General features: G+C 36.1%; 1 protein-coding gene and 1 long non-coding RNA gene across 4 annotated transcripts in view; one reads left to right on the top strand and one right to left on the bottom strand.

The window, feature by feature from the left end:
• The window catches only part of LOC145665330 (uncharacterized), a 116,000-nt gene that overhangs the window by 22,809 nt on the left and 76,238 nt on the right, over window positions 1–16,953 (top strand). For all 3 annotated transcript variants that reach the window (XR_014127555.1, XR_014127556.1, XR_014127554.1), the window contains exon 2: window positions 2,159–2,294. This is a non-coding gene — a long non-coding RNA (uncharacterized LOC145665330). The remainder of the gene's footprint in view (window positions 1–2,158; window positions 2,295–16,953) is intronic.
• LOC145665324 (uncharacterized) overlaps window positions 1–16,953 on the bottom strand; it is a 146,422-nt gene that overhangs the window by 73,350 nt on the left and 56,119 nt on the right. The window contains exon 7 of the mRNA XM_081732625.1: window positions 12,710–12,835. Coding sequence (XP_081588751.1) covers window positions 12,710–12,835 — 126 coding nt within the window. The remainder of the gene's footprint in view (window positions 1–12,709; window positions 12,836–16,953) is intronic.

Raw genomic sequence — 16,953 nt, 5'->3', positions numbered from 1 at the left:
GAAAAAAGACTAATTTTCATCCACCAAACCATAGAACAGCAATGTACGAAAAGGGAGTAAAATATGCTGGTCTTATGCTATACAATAAGTTACCAAACAAATTAAAGGTAATCAAGTCTAATGTTACATTCAAAAGAAAATTAAAAGAATACCTATTGTCACATTGCTTCTATACAATAGATGAATATAATCAATTAAATAGTCACAATGTAAATAGTAGTAACAAAGTAACAAGATAGGTTCAATTATGTATAAGGTATGCTGTAGTATTGCTATAATGATATTTCAAATTACTGTAATGTATAAAAGTATGAATTATGTTTAACAAATGTGTGTAATATATGTACTGCATCAATTAACCATGACGAATCCCATGTACTATCGGAAAAGTATTTCCAAGTTTGTACAGAATGGAGGATAAATAAAATGAAATGAAATGAAATTGGCTAATTAACCTAATCAGTCATAACTACGTATTTATTTCAGAAATTGGACTCAAAATTGATGGTAAATTATTTATTAAATGTTGAATTTTCATATTATGTAATGTTTGGTCAGCTTCCGACATTCAAACCGTAATTCAACGGAACACTATAATAAAGGAATAATTTCTGTTTGCTCTCTCTCTTACATATATATATATATATATATATATATATATATATATATATGCAGAGTGTTTGAAAACAACACCGACAACGTTTGGGAGCTGATTCCTGACACCAAGATAAGAAAAAAATTTTGACCAACCTAGGTGCACACATGCTTAAATGCTTCCTTTCGGAGTTATAGGCTGTCGAAAACATGAAAAAATCAAGTTTAAAGATCCATAGCTCCAAAACTATGGGACCTACCGTGGTCGGGTCAAGACTTCATTCAGTAACTAGTATGTGCCCTATCCAAATATCCATGTTTCAGAATCCACGGAACTTCCGCAACAATTTTTATAGAGGTAGTTGGTGAGTACTTCAAATTATATGCCCGTAGCCAAACTGCATCTATAAAATTGTTGCGTGAGTACCTTAGGATTCTGAAACATGTATTTTTGGATAGCGCACATATTAGTTCCTAAGTGAAGTCTTGACCTAACTACGGTAGGTCCCATAGTTTTGAAGCTATGGATCTTTAAACTTGATTTTTTCATGTTTTCGGCAGCCTATAACTCCAAAAGGAAGTATTTGTGCACCCAGGTTGGTCTATACTTTTCGTCTTATCTTGGTGTCAGAAATTACCTCCCAAACGTTGTCGGTGTTGTTTTGAAACACCCTATATATATTCGACTTTACACTCTTTATGATGCGCCCAATGTTGCATGAAAATGCAACAGTGCCATTTACCTGGACCCACAACGTAAGTGAATAAAGTTACTGTCTCTTACGCCAACGTGTCGATGGCCAGCTTCCATTTCAAACATGCCCCCATTCACCATACTCTTACATAATTTATAAGTCCAAGTAAATGGCAATATTGCATTTTTATTTCACATTGGGTGCATAAAGAGTGTACAGACCAACTGGCTCGTCCGTTAAAAAAATAAAAAAAAAAACTTCACTTCAGATTGAAAACATCGTATTTGTAGACGGTTTCCCCTCTTACACTTTGTTGTAACTCTGATAATAACAGTTACCCTATGTCAGGGGGACTTTTGAGACCCCCTGTATATTTACTTTGGCTATTTGTTGACTTGCTTATAATAAATTATATGTTTCTGTTGAAATTGATTACTTCCATTACAAATTAAATACCCTTTCGCCTAAGTGTGATTTCCGTAACCACTCGGAAATGCAGGGTACTTCCGTACTTGTCGTTATTTGACATGGCTGCTGCTATTTCCATCAACGAAGTCCATTCCAAACGTCTGACGATCTACATCCTGACTAAATTTGATGGTAATTTATCAGGTAGTTCTTCAGATTTTGTCCCTCCCGGACGGATGAACGGACACACGGACAAAGTAAATATATAAAGGAGTTTTGATAAACCAAACTCCTTAAAAGCTCTATAACATTACAAAGCAACAAGGTGTTTCCCATCTTGATGTTAAGCATACATTTTCTTCTGAAGTGTCTTTCACTGTGATATATGTTTTTACGTCTTTAATCAATTTATTTAGATAATGTGGATTGCGCTTACTTACTTATTTTTTCTCTTTGTCCAGGTTTTCTATTGAAGGATGGGAGGACGAAAACTATCACCATGTGGTCGGTTGCGTAGCGGAAGAAGATACATCAATAAAGGGATTAGAGAAACTCAGTAATAGTACCTTATTTTGATATTCATTCCCTAAATGCTAGGTAAGAAATGTTTTTTTTTTTTTCGTGAGTTTTATCTTTTATTTTAAAAAAAAAACTTATTCATAAATTCTGTTTTGTAATAAAATGTAGAATTAGCCTCGCACATTCCACTCGTGTCTTTTTGCAAACAAAAACTAAGTTCTGAATCTCCTTTTCTTGTTCATTTTCTTTCAAAGGAAGAGTGTAGAAAAAGGATCTAAATTCAAAGAAAAACCTGCATCAATTCACGCCATGTGTACGTAATTTCATAAAAGCAGACCCGCACAGAGACTTCGTCTTTGTGTTTCCTTTACTGAATTGCCATATTATCTTTGAGTTTTGAGTTTTAAGTCCCACGGTTATGCCGGTTTTTTTTTTTTTTTTTTTTTTTTTTTTTTTTTTTTTTTTTTTTTAATAATGCTCAGATCCGCCTCTTCAGTTTCGGCATCTGAAGACTTTAACCGAAACGGGCTATCATCATCGCATTTTATTTTTCTTTAGCCTTTTTTCACCATCCTTTATTTGCAATAATTGAAGAGAACAAGGGAACAAGGAAAAGAGTGGGAAGGACGGAACCACAACACTCTACATCAAACAACAATGAACAACAAACAAAACAAAGAAAAACCGGTTATGCCGGTTATGCTAAAGGAGCCGGTAATGATGAGTAATGAATGAAATGGTGGAATGAAGAAAGTGGGAGGAAACGGGAGAACCCTGAGAAAACCCACGCACACGGTGTTTGTCCACCACAAAGTTCACTTGGCGGGCACTGGGATCGAACCCGGGACCCCTAGCACCAGAGGTGAACGCTCTACCTCTGAGCCACCGCGGCCCCCTGCCATATTATCTAATATGCCTTCCAAATTTAGACAGGAGTTAACTAGACTACAATACTGGATATATATTTTGAGTGTAAGAAGCGAGCTATCAACTTTGACACCAGAAGACACGTCAGTATTCTAGAGAAAACAGAAAGACAGTCTTCGTGGGGATTTACTTTTGAAAAATTACCCTCATATGATGCGTAAAGCACATCTATGGAAGTTTTTTTCTATATTCAATTTCCTTTTTCTTCTTTACTTTCTTATAAAAAAAAAAAAAAAAACAAACGTGAAGATGAATCTCGTCTAGATTTGTTGTTGTTTGCAGAAAGACCCAAGTGGCAAATCAAAGATAATTCTGCACTTGATTGGTTTTATCTTTTTAACAGAATAACACTTCTAAATGAAAATCGTTCAGATAAAATTTGTCGCTTCTCAACATGTTCTCTAGATTCCTCGTGGCTAAATGGTTAGCAAAATTCCATTGTGTCGGAAACCTGAATTAGTTCCAAGTAGGATATAACGATTACTGCGGATGGCAAAAGAAAACAACGTGATAACCAAGCTCGGGAATTGAACTTGGAATCCGTTCAGCATCCGTGCATTGATAACTTCGATATTGTCAATCTGAATACATACAAAGCTATCTGCACACAAATGCTGTTTTCCTACCAATTGTGATGCGATTCAAATAAAACAAAAGTTTTGTTCTAACCTCACCACAACAACCGCAACAAACCACTATCCTGAGAGTTATTTTGGAACAAGATACTGCAGCAAATTGATTCTATTACAGCAAACATAGTATAAAGAAAGCTATTATGCACAAAACAAGACAACGAGGGAATCACCGAATCCGATGCATCCGTTATTCAACCTGAGAATATTTGACAATTTTTCACAGTTACATACTTACTTTGTTATAGTAGGTATACAAAGGTTAAGAAAAGAATACCACTACCAAATTAAAATTGGATATTATATCATGCACGTCTAATTCTCATGTCACCATCTTCCAGAATAGTCTATCGCTCTTCCCACCTCTCTCACCAAGCCCCGCCCATGGGTCTAGAACGGGGGCCGCGGTGGCTCAGTGGTAGAGCGTTCACCTCTGGTGCTTGGGGTCCCGGGTTCGATCCCAGCCTCCGCCAAGTGAACTTTGTGGTGGACAAACACCGTGTGCGTGGGTTTTCTCGGGGTTCTCCCGTTTCCACCACTTTCTTCACTCCACCATTTCATTCATTACTCATCATCACCGTCTCCTTTAGCCTAACCGGCATAACGGTGGGACGTAAAACTCAAAGATTTCATGGGTCTAGAACGTACGCGTTCAATGAAGTCTCCAACCCCTCATAACATACGAATTTTTTATTCATTTCGTCTGCACATGTACTCTCATTAACTGAAGCCTTATCATGGCGTATTATCAGAGTTTGTGAGAACACGGTGCAAGATCCTTTCCCACGGGTAAGGGTTAAACGTGAACAAAAGGCACATTGTATTATAAAAAGAAAGAAAACGCAGAAATGAAACGAAATGCACTTCTTTAAATCCAATCCACAAAAAATTTAATATCCTCAAAATTAGTTTATAATAAAGATCGCTATAAGAAAGCTCTCCCCTCTGATTTAGTGGCTAGCGTGTTTGCCTGAAGTGCACGTGGCTCGGGTTGAATTCCCGTTGGGAGATCACACACATAAACAAAAACTAATTTCACAATCATTCACTTTAATTAATCCGTCTCCTTTAACATAACACGCAAAACCATCAAACGCTGAATTAAAAAAAAAAAAAAAGTTCCATTTCATTTTCAATTCTCAGTGAGAGTTTGTGTAGTTCGAACCCTTAGTTCAACTGCAAGTACAAATTTCACGTAGCCTCTATGATGAAAAGGAACGCTACACTCCGATCCAATAAAACAAAATAATCAACATTAAATAGCACAATGTGATAAGCTTTTGTCTTACTTATCACTTGAATAAGAGCGAGAATAATCGTTAATAATCTTGTTTAACAATAATAAACTTCAATTCCCAAGCGCTACAACCCACGAAGAGCTACACTGGGTCAGATGGTGCACGTTCAACCGAGTAATGTGTACTCAGAGAATTGCCTCACAGTGCTACCCACTAATTCTGATTTTGTAGAACGGAATTAGCCATCTTCTAACTCAAATTGCTCATTTGCGTCAACCTCCACAGAAAATTAAATATAAACCCAAGGACATTAACCACTCGGCTATATGAAAGCTCTTAAAAAATAATACTGCTTATATATCGTTAGAATCACTAGAAGCTCAATTTAAAATTGGAGCAAAAGTTAATATATACAAGGTATTTCGGGGGTGGAGGGGTGGAAAATGTTTCGGAAGGTGATACTACGGATTACTCTGAGCAAAAAAGCCTATTATAAACATATATTCAGAAGAAAAATGTCTTTTATAAGCATATATCCAGAAACGTTTATTCTGGGGCCACAAACCAGAAAACGGTTTAGAATGGTCCTAATCCGCCGCTATTGGTAGATACAAACAAGTAAATGGTTTACTCACTGATTGGATACGGAAAGGTGACGTGATATCAGACAAGTTGTTTGGCATGCCATCTTAACTATGATACATCGTTCATCACGCCGTAGGAAAGACTTTTTTTTTTTTTTTTTTTTTAACTTATTTATTCACATTTTAAGCACAAACCTTCAATTCCTTTCAAAGTACTTCTCCACTTGCACTAATATACTTGTCTAATATTATTCCATTTTTCAAAACATTGTTTAAAGTCATCTTTTGTCATGCTTGACAGCGCCTCCGTCGTTTTTCTTCACCGCAGCAACATCAGCAAAACGCTTTCCTTTCATGCCTCTTTCCATTCTACGAACACAAAAGTCTGGATCATTTCGGGACTCTTCTTTCAAAGCACAGCATGCTTCCATGCGACCTTGTTTCTGTTCAGCAGTTAGCAGTTGTGACACGAATTTGGCAGCCACCCTTTTCATTCCCAAATTTTCTGTCAAAATTTGTGCGCTGAACTCCAAGTCACTCACGACAGCTCCACAATTTTTTCAATGGACCGTTGTCGAACTTCGTTGATGATTGCATGAACTTTTTTCAAACATTTTCATGTGTTCGGGCCGTGGAAGGACGACCAGAACAAGGTTTATCATCAATTGATATTTCACTATTTTTGAAGCACGAAAACCACTCAAACACTTGAGTTTTCGGCATAGTATCGTTCTCGTATGCCGTTTAATACATTTCAAGAGTTTCTGTTCCACTTTTTCCGAGCAAAAAGCAGAATTTCACCGCCGCATGCTGTTCACGAAAATCATCCATTGGAAAAACGAGGATCATACAAAACAGTTGTCATTATAAACTCTGCCGAAACTAGTTCTGACCTTCTTCAGCAACGGGACTCGGCTTACGGACTCAGGAATACTTGCTCTATACGCTCCTAGTGGCAAAACGCGGTACTACAAAACGGCCGCCCAAAGGTAAAAGAGGTATCTACATTTTGCTTGTTTTGAGAAAACCAGGAAAAAGGTGATTTTTGATAATTAACGTTCCTGTTAGAGATTTTGTTTTCTTTTCGACGTCAATAAAACTTAGTTTACTGTTGGAGACTTTGTTTTGTTTCCGACGTCAATAAGACTTAGTGTTCATTGACGCCGAAAAGAAAACAAAGTCTTTAACAGTAACGTTAATTATCAAAAATCACCTTTTTTTGCTATTTTTCTCAAAACATGTAAAATGTAGATACTTCCTTTTACCTTTGGGCGGCTGAAAAGCTCTGCCCACCAAACAATTAGTTCGGTTTCTTTTGGGTACCCCCACTTATGTCTGTGGAGTTCTTCGAATTTCACTCGCTATACCAGATACTTCAGCCAGTCCACGTACAGTAGTCGAAACGGGCTCCATTCGGTGAACGTGGTATCCATCGATCTGGCCAGTAAAGTTTGATACCGTCTTGGAAATGTATAGAAAGGTAGTCCGTCATATGTTGTGTTGGTCTGCAATTATATTTGCTATTAGAGTTCCTCGTTGGATAATGTTGCTGATTGCCTCATCTAATAGATAGAACAGTGGTGTCCAATTATAATGAGCCTGAGGGCCATACCCAGTGGCGGCGATTGGACGTTAAAAGTGGGGGGGCAAGATATGATCTGAATATGTGTATATCAATGTAAGTGTTCCTGGTTGTTTCTAACACTTTGTTTGACGACAGGTTGTATAACTAATAGGATACTATATTTTTCGGTTAAAATAACGTATATCGTGTTTCACATTTAATTAAATAAATTGGCAAGAGCAATGCACATAGGTACTAACCCTTGATTTCTTGCTCATGAACATCTTAAAATTCTCTCTGGAAAATTGTGATCAGATTATTTAATAACATATTTGTAAAACAAATAAATAGAAAGGATATTATTAATCATAGTAATGAATAATGAGGCTTGTTTTGCAGAAGTTATATTGAAACTGGGGATTAATGAAACACACTTGCCCTTAAAAGTATGTTATTACTCTTAGAAAATGAAAGACAGTAAATACTACAAGCATATGCTACAACGCAATTGTAATATTAATTCCTTTGAATTGCAATTAAAACGCAATTCCTGTAGCTGTCTTAACTCCACGGGAAGACAAATAACCAATACACATTTACGCAACGACAAATATTATAAGGGTACCATTTTTTTCTATGAACCAATAATATATGCAAAAACTTTACATTTCCAAATGAAACTAGAAAGAAGTATATACATTAACCATTTTAAATTATGGCTTTTTAAAGGTAAATTATTGAATTTCAGTTAATCAGCTACAGCATCATCCATATTTATTCTAGGATCATGGTTAGTACCTCATTCTCTTCAGAATAGAACAACCGTTCAAACGGTTCCATTTACGTTTTCCTAGCATGTCCCTAAGGCGGGAAATTTTGAGGGAAATCTGGATTTTTTTCAAACTTTGATCCCCTCTGGAACCCCTTTGTTGTTATCTTGAAAACTAAGTGCGGGGAAATGTTTAACAATGAGCTAAGAACATTCCCACAATGCCCCAGATGACCCGGATGTAATATAACATTTTCCTGAGACATCCCTATTTATCCTAGGGTCATTGTTCGTACATCATTCCCTTCAGGATAGAACATACTTTCAAACGGTACCACTCACATGTCTCCATCAAGTACCTGAGATGGGAAAATCATGAAAAATGGATTATTTGTTTAAAAAATATTCCTTCTTTGTAATTTTTTGCCTCTCTATACCCCCTGTTTTAACGCAGAAATCTGAAACAAATCTGAAAAATACTAAGGAGCGCACTAAATGTGTGTGCAAAATTTCAATCTTCTAGGTGCAAAAGTAAGCCCGCCAAATATAATATTTCTACAATACTTCAGATTCCCGTATAAAATAGTATCTCAGGTAAAAATTTCCTGAGACATCCCTATTTATACTAGGATCATGGTTCGTACAGCATTCTTTTTAGAACAGAACAGCCTTTCAAACGGTACCATTCACATGTCTTCATCATGTATCTGAGGAGGGAAAATCGCAAAAAAAGGGATCTTTGTTAAAAATATATCCTTTTTTGTTTTACCTTGTTGTCCTCTGGACCCCCTGTTTTACCGCAGAAATCTGAACAGAATCTGGAAAATGTTAAGGGTGCACTGAAAATGAAATGAAATCTTTGAGTTTTACGTCCCACGGTTATGCCGGTTAGGCTAAAGGAGACGGTGATTATGAGAAATGAATGAAATGGTGGAATGAAGAAAGTGGGAGGAAACGGGAGAACCCCGAGAAAACCCACGCACACGGTGTTTGTCCACCACAAAGTTCACTTGGCGGGGGCTGGGATCGAACCAGGGACCCAAAGCACCAGAGGTGAACGCTCTACCACTGAGCCACCGCGGCCCCAAAGGTGCACTGAATGTGTGTGCAAAATTTCAATCTTCTAGCTGCAAAAGTAATAAAAGTCATAAGAAAAATATTTTTATTTATGACGTCATCACACTCTACGTCTCGACGCAGAAAGGCGTGAAAGCATATGCCTCCAGGCTTGAGAAAGAAAACAGAAGTAAAAAGCTTTTTTGGTACTTTTTTAAATCGAATAATGAAGATTCTAGCCTATCACCGAAAAATAGATGATATAATTTAAAAGAGTTAAGTGGTCACTTCAAAAAAGTGGGGGGGAAACTGCCCCCTCTTGCCCCCCCTAATCGCCGCCCATGGCCATACCCATCTTTACTAGTAAAGTGGAGGGCCGCAGCTAAATAATAATAATAATAATAATAATAATAATAATAATAATAATAATAATAATAATAATAATAATAATAAGCGATAATACGGGAGAGATTATCGTTGAATAAAGGTAATATTCAATGTCCGAAAACGGAGAGATTTAATTTAAAGAAATTAGAAGAGAGCCAGGTAAGAGAGGAATACCAGATTGAAGTTTCGAATAGATTCTCGGTCTTAGAAGACTCGGAATGCACTAGTGTTGAGGATACGTGGATTGAAATTAGAGATAGCATTAAAAGTTCAGCAATAGAAAAACTGGGACACGCGGAAATACGTAGGAACAAACCATGGTTCGACCAAGAATGCATTAAACTAGCAGAGAAGAGAAAACAGGCAAAATTACGGTGGCTACAAAATCCGAATGAAATAACTACACAAAATTTCGCAGATATCAGGCGGGAAACTTCCAAAACTTTTAGCACAAAGAAACGGGATTTTTTGAAAGCTAAAATTAAGGAACTTGAAGATAATGGTAAAAATAAAAATATTCGGGACATGTATAAGGGGATCAGCGAATTTAAGAAAGGCTATCAACCTCGTGCTTATATATTAAAGAAATCTGACGGAACAGTTCTCACTGATACGGATAGCATCTTAAATAGATGGAAAGATTTCTTTGACGATTTGCTGAACACGCAGCCAAAAACTAATGTGCGTGGAGAAAAGGAGATACACACCGCAGAACCGTATATTCCAGAACCCAATCGAATAGAAGTGGAAGCCGCTATAAAGAAATTAAAGAAACACAAATCTCCGGGTGTAGATGAAATTCCGGCTGAGTTAATTTTAGCTGGAGGCGAAAAATTGTGGAACAAGATACACAAACTCATTCTCCTTATCTGGAACAAGGAAGAATTGCCACAAGAGTGGAAAGAGTCAATCATTGTTCCAATTCACAAGAAAGGCGACAAAACTGATTGTAATAATTATCGAGGCATTTCTCTTCTGTCAACATCCTATAAAATCCTTTCAAATATTCTGTTAGCAAGATTGACCCCATACGCAGATGAAATTATTGGAGATTATCAGTGCGGATTTAGACGAAATCGATCAACTATCGACCAAATATTTACCATTCGCCAAATACTCGAAAAGAAGTGGGAATACAATACCCCGGTACATCAACTATTTATTGATTTTAGAAAGGCTTACGACTCGGTTAGGAGAGAAACATTATACAACGTTCTTACAGAACTTGGAATACCGAGAAAGCTAATTAGATTAATTAAGATATGTTTAAGTGAATCCCAAAGTAAAGTCCGGGTAGGAAAATTGTTGTCCACGAGCTTCCACGTCGAAAATGGCCTGAAACAAGGAGATGCGTTGTCGCCACTATTATTTAACTTTGTGCTGGAATACGCCATAAGGAAAATCAAAGATAGCAACCAGGGCCTAGAGTTGAACGGCATTCACCAGGTTATGGCATATGCTGATGATGTAAATTTAATAGGGGAGGATAGGAGAACAGTAGAAATAAATGCAGAGATCTTATTAAACGCTTGCAGGGACATGGGTTTAGAAGTAAATGCAGAGAAAACTAAATACATGGAAGTGCGTCGGGACCGTAATACGGCAAATTGTGGAGGCGTTAAAATATTAAATAATGCTTTTGATAAAGTGGATACTTTCAAATATTTAGGATCAATATTAACAGACGAAAATCATATTCACGAAGAAATTAAATGTCGACTAAAAGCAGGGAATTCGTGTTACTACTCGGTTCAAAATCTCTTGTCGTCGCGAATTCTGTCGAGGAATTTGAAGCTTAAAATATATAAAACGATAATCAGGCCTGTTGTTCTGTATGGTTGCGAAACATGGTCGCTTACTCTGAGGGAAGAACATAGACTGAAAGTATTTGAGAACAGGATCCTGAGAAGAATATTCGGACCCAAGAGGAACGAGAATGGGGAATGGCGGAAGCTTCATAACGAGGAACTACATAGTTTATACGGTTTACCCAACATTGTTAGGGTCGTCAAGTCTAGGAGGCTTAGGTGGGCAGGTCATGTAGCTAGAATGGAAGAAAGTAGAAACGCTTTCAAAGTCTTGACTGGTAGACCCATAGGAAAACGACCATTAGGAAGACCTAGGCGCAGATGGGAGGATAATATTAAGATGGATCTCGCAGAGATAGGAATACAAAGTAGAAACTGGATGCAATTAGCTAAGGATAGAAGTCAGTGGAGAGCTTTTGTGAACGCGGCACTGAACCTCCGGGTTCCATAGGCCATAGAGTTAGTTATAATAATAATAATAATAATAATAATAATAATAATAATAATAATAATAATAATAATAATAATAATAATAATAATAATAATAATAATAATTATTATTATTATTATTATTATTATTATTATTATTATTATTATTATTATTATTATTATTATTATTATTATTATTATTATTATTATTATTATTATTAATTATTATTATTATTACGATACAAAAGAAAAATTTAAAAAAGGTATTTGAAATATTACCTATTCAATCTATGACAAATAAGAGTGACTAGCAGCGTTTACAAGGGCTGGGATATCTACATCCATTCCTGTTGTTATGAGCCCAGGAGATGTAAAAGAAAAGAATTTCCAAGGCAGTTTCTGAAGCGACTCTTCACAATTTTCATGGTGGTAAATGCACTTTCACACAAATAAGTACTATCAAACATTGACATTCTTTTCCGACCAAACTCAGTTTTTAGGGAAAGGTGCTGCCGTGGATATCCGCGCCTTTTTGTTGTACAGAAGCGCTAAATGGATGCGTTATTTCGAAAGAAGAGTGGAAACATTAAACAAATGAATAAATAAATATAAATGGAAATACTATCAGTAATAAAAATCGTGAATCGTGAAAGCTTTGTGGGCCGCAGAAAATGGTTTGGCGGGCCGCCATTTGGACAGCCCTGAGATAGAACATCTGAACACAAGTGGCAAGAGGTATGTCCTCAATTACATGTGACAGGGAATTAATTAGAGAGTTAATGTACCTATTTTCATTTAAATGATAGTAGATATATCGATATATCCTAAAGAAGATCCTCGCCAAACTAACATGCAAAAGTGAATCCAAACATGTGTTAACTTCAAAGAGATCACGCAAAAGATTCCAAAATGTTTTATTTTCAGTGCACAGAAATTTTCCAGACATCCTATACATGGTACCCAGTAAATTTCTTTAATCAGGGCTTGTAATGATATTGAACACGTACTGCATCGTTACATTCGGCGATGATACAGAAAAAGAGAAATTTCTATTTGTCAATTTTTTAAATCTAATTATAATAAGAAGACAATAACTAACCTTCTAGACCATCAGAAGGAGTTCCGCCATCGTCGACGGTACTATTACTTGCCATCTGGCTGTCATTAGTACCTACGGACATTGAGGTAATTGTACACGAAGTTAGCTTGAGCCTCTTTTTGGGAACTGTCAGGATAATGTAAACAAAAATATATTAGTTCAAACAATTTAACACAGATACTTATCAATTAATACACTATAAATTATTCATGAATTTCAATGTACAAAGGTTAAATTGTGCACAAATGCAAAGATAGTAATTTGAGTCTAAATAAATTTACTCATATGTTCCTCTTGAATTCCTTGACTTTGAATTAGAATTAGATTTCTGAGCTTTAGTTCATTTTGTTATGAGCTTTCGTATATTTTAAAATGCTATCTACGCTATTGGATTCGTTTCTTATTTTGTACGCCCTCAAATGCTTCTTATTTCTAGTAGTGATATTCCTTTGTAGTACACATTATATACATATATTTATATATATATATTGGAATAGTGGCAACACTGTTCTCACATGAGAGGGCTGTCTCAGCACCACAAGAATTCCGTATCAGATATTGGAATGTGAGATCCTGAAGTGTGGCAAGTGGTAACGACTGTGTGTTATTCAGTCAAGAGCAACATTGCCTTGAAGAATAGGAGGAAAATGGAAGCGCCATTAATAATATGTTTGGAAAGACAAAGAAAATGTGTGGATTAAGGTTGAAGTGACACACAGGCGCAGTGCACAACAATGTTTTCAGGCACTTCGTGACGATCTCTTCGCCAAAATGACAGAATCATTTCGCGGGAAATACTACGACACAAGATAAGCCGTCTTTTGTGCCATACGGTAGTCCCTGCGGACAAAGATTGAGCGCTAAATGTGTACGACGCCTTCCACATGTGGGGCAGAAGGTAATAGAGATTCAAAGTGATTATACAGGGTGTCTACTTAAATTCCAAAATGAAATTTCGTGACCTTTTCTTTCTCAAACCATACAATTTAGTAACATTCTCAAGAGCGAATTTGAGTGCGAATTGGGCCGAATTTTCATGCATACGATAGAAGAATGCTTTGCTTGCGATTTGGTAGCGTCTAAAGCTGACCATAGACATTTTTGGTTGTAAATTTTAACGTTTTATAGAACAAAATTTTTTGGTCTACACTTATATTTGTACAGATAAAAAAAAATCGTGACCCAAAAGTTAAATTTCATGATTTTCTTTACTTTCATGACCGTTTTTTGATTTCCTGACTTTTTCATGATTTTCGTGACCGATAGACACCCTGTTATACGAAGGAATATAACAGATGTTCTTCTGTGTATAAATCCAGATATGAATCATGACAATGTTGTCTTTACTTTTTATCCAGCTCTTGTATATATAGGGGGTGGGGTGTTAATTCGTGAAGTACAGGATAAGAATAAAAACCAGCTTAAATCAGTTTTAGTGAGGTTTCTTGTCCTTTATTTTTGTCCTATACTTTACCAAGATTGCAATAAAATCCTGAATCAAAAGTATGACAAATGAAATGTCGCTTATATATAAAATTGAAATGTGATATTCTGAACTTCCAAAATTGTAATATCTGATAAAGCCTAGTGTTTAGTTGAGGAAACTGTCATGATATTAGTTTTACAACAAAATTGGTTGATTTTGTTCAGCGATTGGTTTCTTACTTAATTATAGTATATAATACGCAAAGGCTGCTATAATGGAGAATATTCCAAAACTGACAGAAAATGCTGTCTAGTAGATAGCGTTGCGGTAGACAGCGAAATCATATCGATTAAAAAAAAAAAAAGTAAAACGCTTCTCTAATACCATAAAAGTCAACATATTTATTTTCCTTTACGTACTTGCATATTGATGCAGGGCCGTGCCGTGGAAAATCAGCGCCCGGGGCGAGAGTATACGACAGCGCCCCCATACATATATTCCAAGCAATTTTTCCTTTTTTTATTTTTTCTCCCGAATTTTTCGCCCCCTTACCTCGGCGCCCGGGGCCGTTGCCCCGCTCGCACCCCCACTGCACGGCCCTGTATTGATGCATAATAATAAGTAAAATAAAGAAACACATACTGAGTGAAGAAGTGAATGACTGGACCAAGACTCGAATCCGGAATCTCCGTCATACCGTGCCAATGCTTTAACCACTACCCTACCTGATCTGCTTCTCAGAACAGCCAGACTCTCTCTCTCCCTCACTCTCGATTTCGGTGCTGTCCAATCAGACCATGTGGCTTGTTTCACAAATTCCTGCTTTGCTTGGACAATCCAGTGTCCATATTTATTTATTTATTTAACAATCACCAGATATAGGTCAGAGGACATTTTATACTGGCTATCTAACAACAATAATAATAACGGAACGGGTTTGGGAACGTATCGGCCAGGGCCTGTTTAGTGGGTACCATCCCGGCATTTGCCTGGTAGGACTGAGGAAAACCTTAGAAAACCCCCATGACCGGCAGCGGGAATCGAACCCACGACCTCCCGAATGCGATGCCAACGCTCTACCACTTGAGCTACTTCGCTCGGTAATGAGAACACCTTTTTACACACCAGACCCTCTGTAGGTGTGAATTCAATAACAGAGAGAGAACAAGTAAACACAATTCTGGGAAGCGGACTGGGCGGTGTAGTGATTAACACATCGGCACATCGGTATACTTGAGGTTCTGAGTTCGAGTCCCGCTCCAGTCATTTACTTTTTCACTCTTCGTGTGTTATTGAATTCGCACCACAGAAGATCTGGTTTTAAAAAAATCGGTTATTTTCTTCTTTCATGAATATATATAAAATAAAAAAGAATATTTGCTTGACACGAACTCACATAAATACTTTACTTTACTTCTACAATATTCTAATTTTTGCATAGAAGAGTTACAGCAGTTGGTACGTTTTCTTTCCTTAATTTGGAAGCGAAAAAGTTTTATTTTTTTTACCGACGCGAGCAACCATTGTATAGACAGAAAGTTGATATTTTAAAAATGGATAACGGTAACTTTTGATTCTGATTTAGGATGTGAGCAAGAAAATGAGAATACACGGTATTTTGTTTTATAAAATTTCTTTTCGCTTAAAAAAATGCTGGAAAATATGATGGGGAAAATAAGAATAATACACATAATGCCATTCGTTTATTCCTTCTAAAATTAAAGAACGTGAATAATGACAAAAACTATAAAATATTATGATCAAAATGCTCTATTGAACAGTGAAATTTTCAACTCTCAAAACAGACCGGAAATCCAATTTCTAAGATGTATTTTTTTTTGTAGAAAAAAAAATCAAATTCGGAATGTACACTCATGTCCAAAATGATTGTCGCATATCTATAACTGTCTTCTTGTAAGATTATAATTTGATAATGATTTTGCAGGGCACTTTTAATACTGATACTGTGTGTACAATCGGGAAATGTATATTTCTGGTAAATTTCATAGGAAAAGAATTATAAATAAGAAAATTAGAATGAGTAAAACAAAATGTTGTTAAATGGACAAGAAAGTTTTATTTTTGTTTTATTGTTCTTATTTACTGCTCTTTAGACATGAAATTTGCCACATACATGTCTTTGCCGATTATACACATATTAACATTATAAGAAATACCGGGCAAATTCGTTATAAAATTGTATTCCTACAGCAACATATTTATAGACATGCAACAATAATTTTGGTCATGAGTGTACATACAGTAAATAGTAAAATGTAATACTTATACTTCCGTTTCGGAACAACTTTCCGAAATGTTTCCTTCGCCCTTGAAAACAGCGTCGAAATCATAACAAAACTGTTTTACATCAAAGTGTTTAGCTTTCATGTCAATGTCACGGCAAAGAAATCATCGTGAAAAAAGGTTTGAAAACGCTTACGTATGGTACTTCCTTATGTTCTTGCATGCATTCCAAATTTGCAGTAAAAACCATTACATTCAATCTAAGAAAACTGGACTTCAAGTATGTTGTGGATATTCTAAATTTCACCCTTTAGTAGAGGATTTAAGTATCAATTATCATAGATATTGTTTCATACTTTGATGAAACTCACCTTCCTTGACTTTACAAGACGTAAATGAACGGTATGCTACGTATGATTACTTTTTTTATTATCTTTTCATTCAGAATAATTATTCTTAAGTTTGAACCAAAAGGATTTTCTTGCATCAACTTCAATCTAAATTTAATTAAAAATCGACTTCTGATCTACACAGTTCACTTCTCATTTGTTTTGTAACTTCAAAAGTAACACAG

This window comes from Thermobia domestica, chromosome 1, assembly GCF_964235325.1.
Source record: "Thermobia domestica chromosome 1, izTheDome1.hap1.1, whole genome shotgun sequence".
Lineage (NCBI taxonomy): Eukaryota > Metazoa > Arthropoda > Insecta > Zygentoma > Lepismatidae > Thermobia > Thermobia domestica.
The sequence above is the reverse complement of the archived record's forward strand: the minus strand, read 5'-3'. Positions and strand labels throughout refer to the sequence as shown.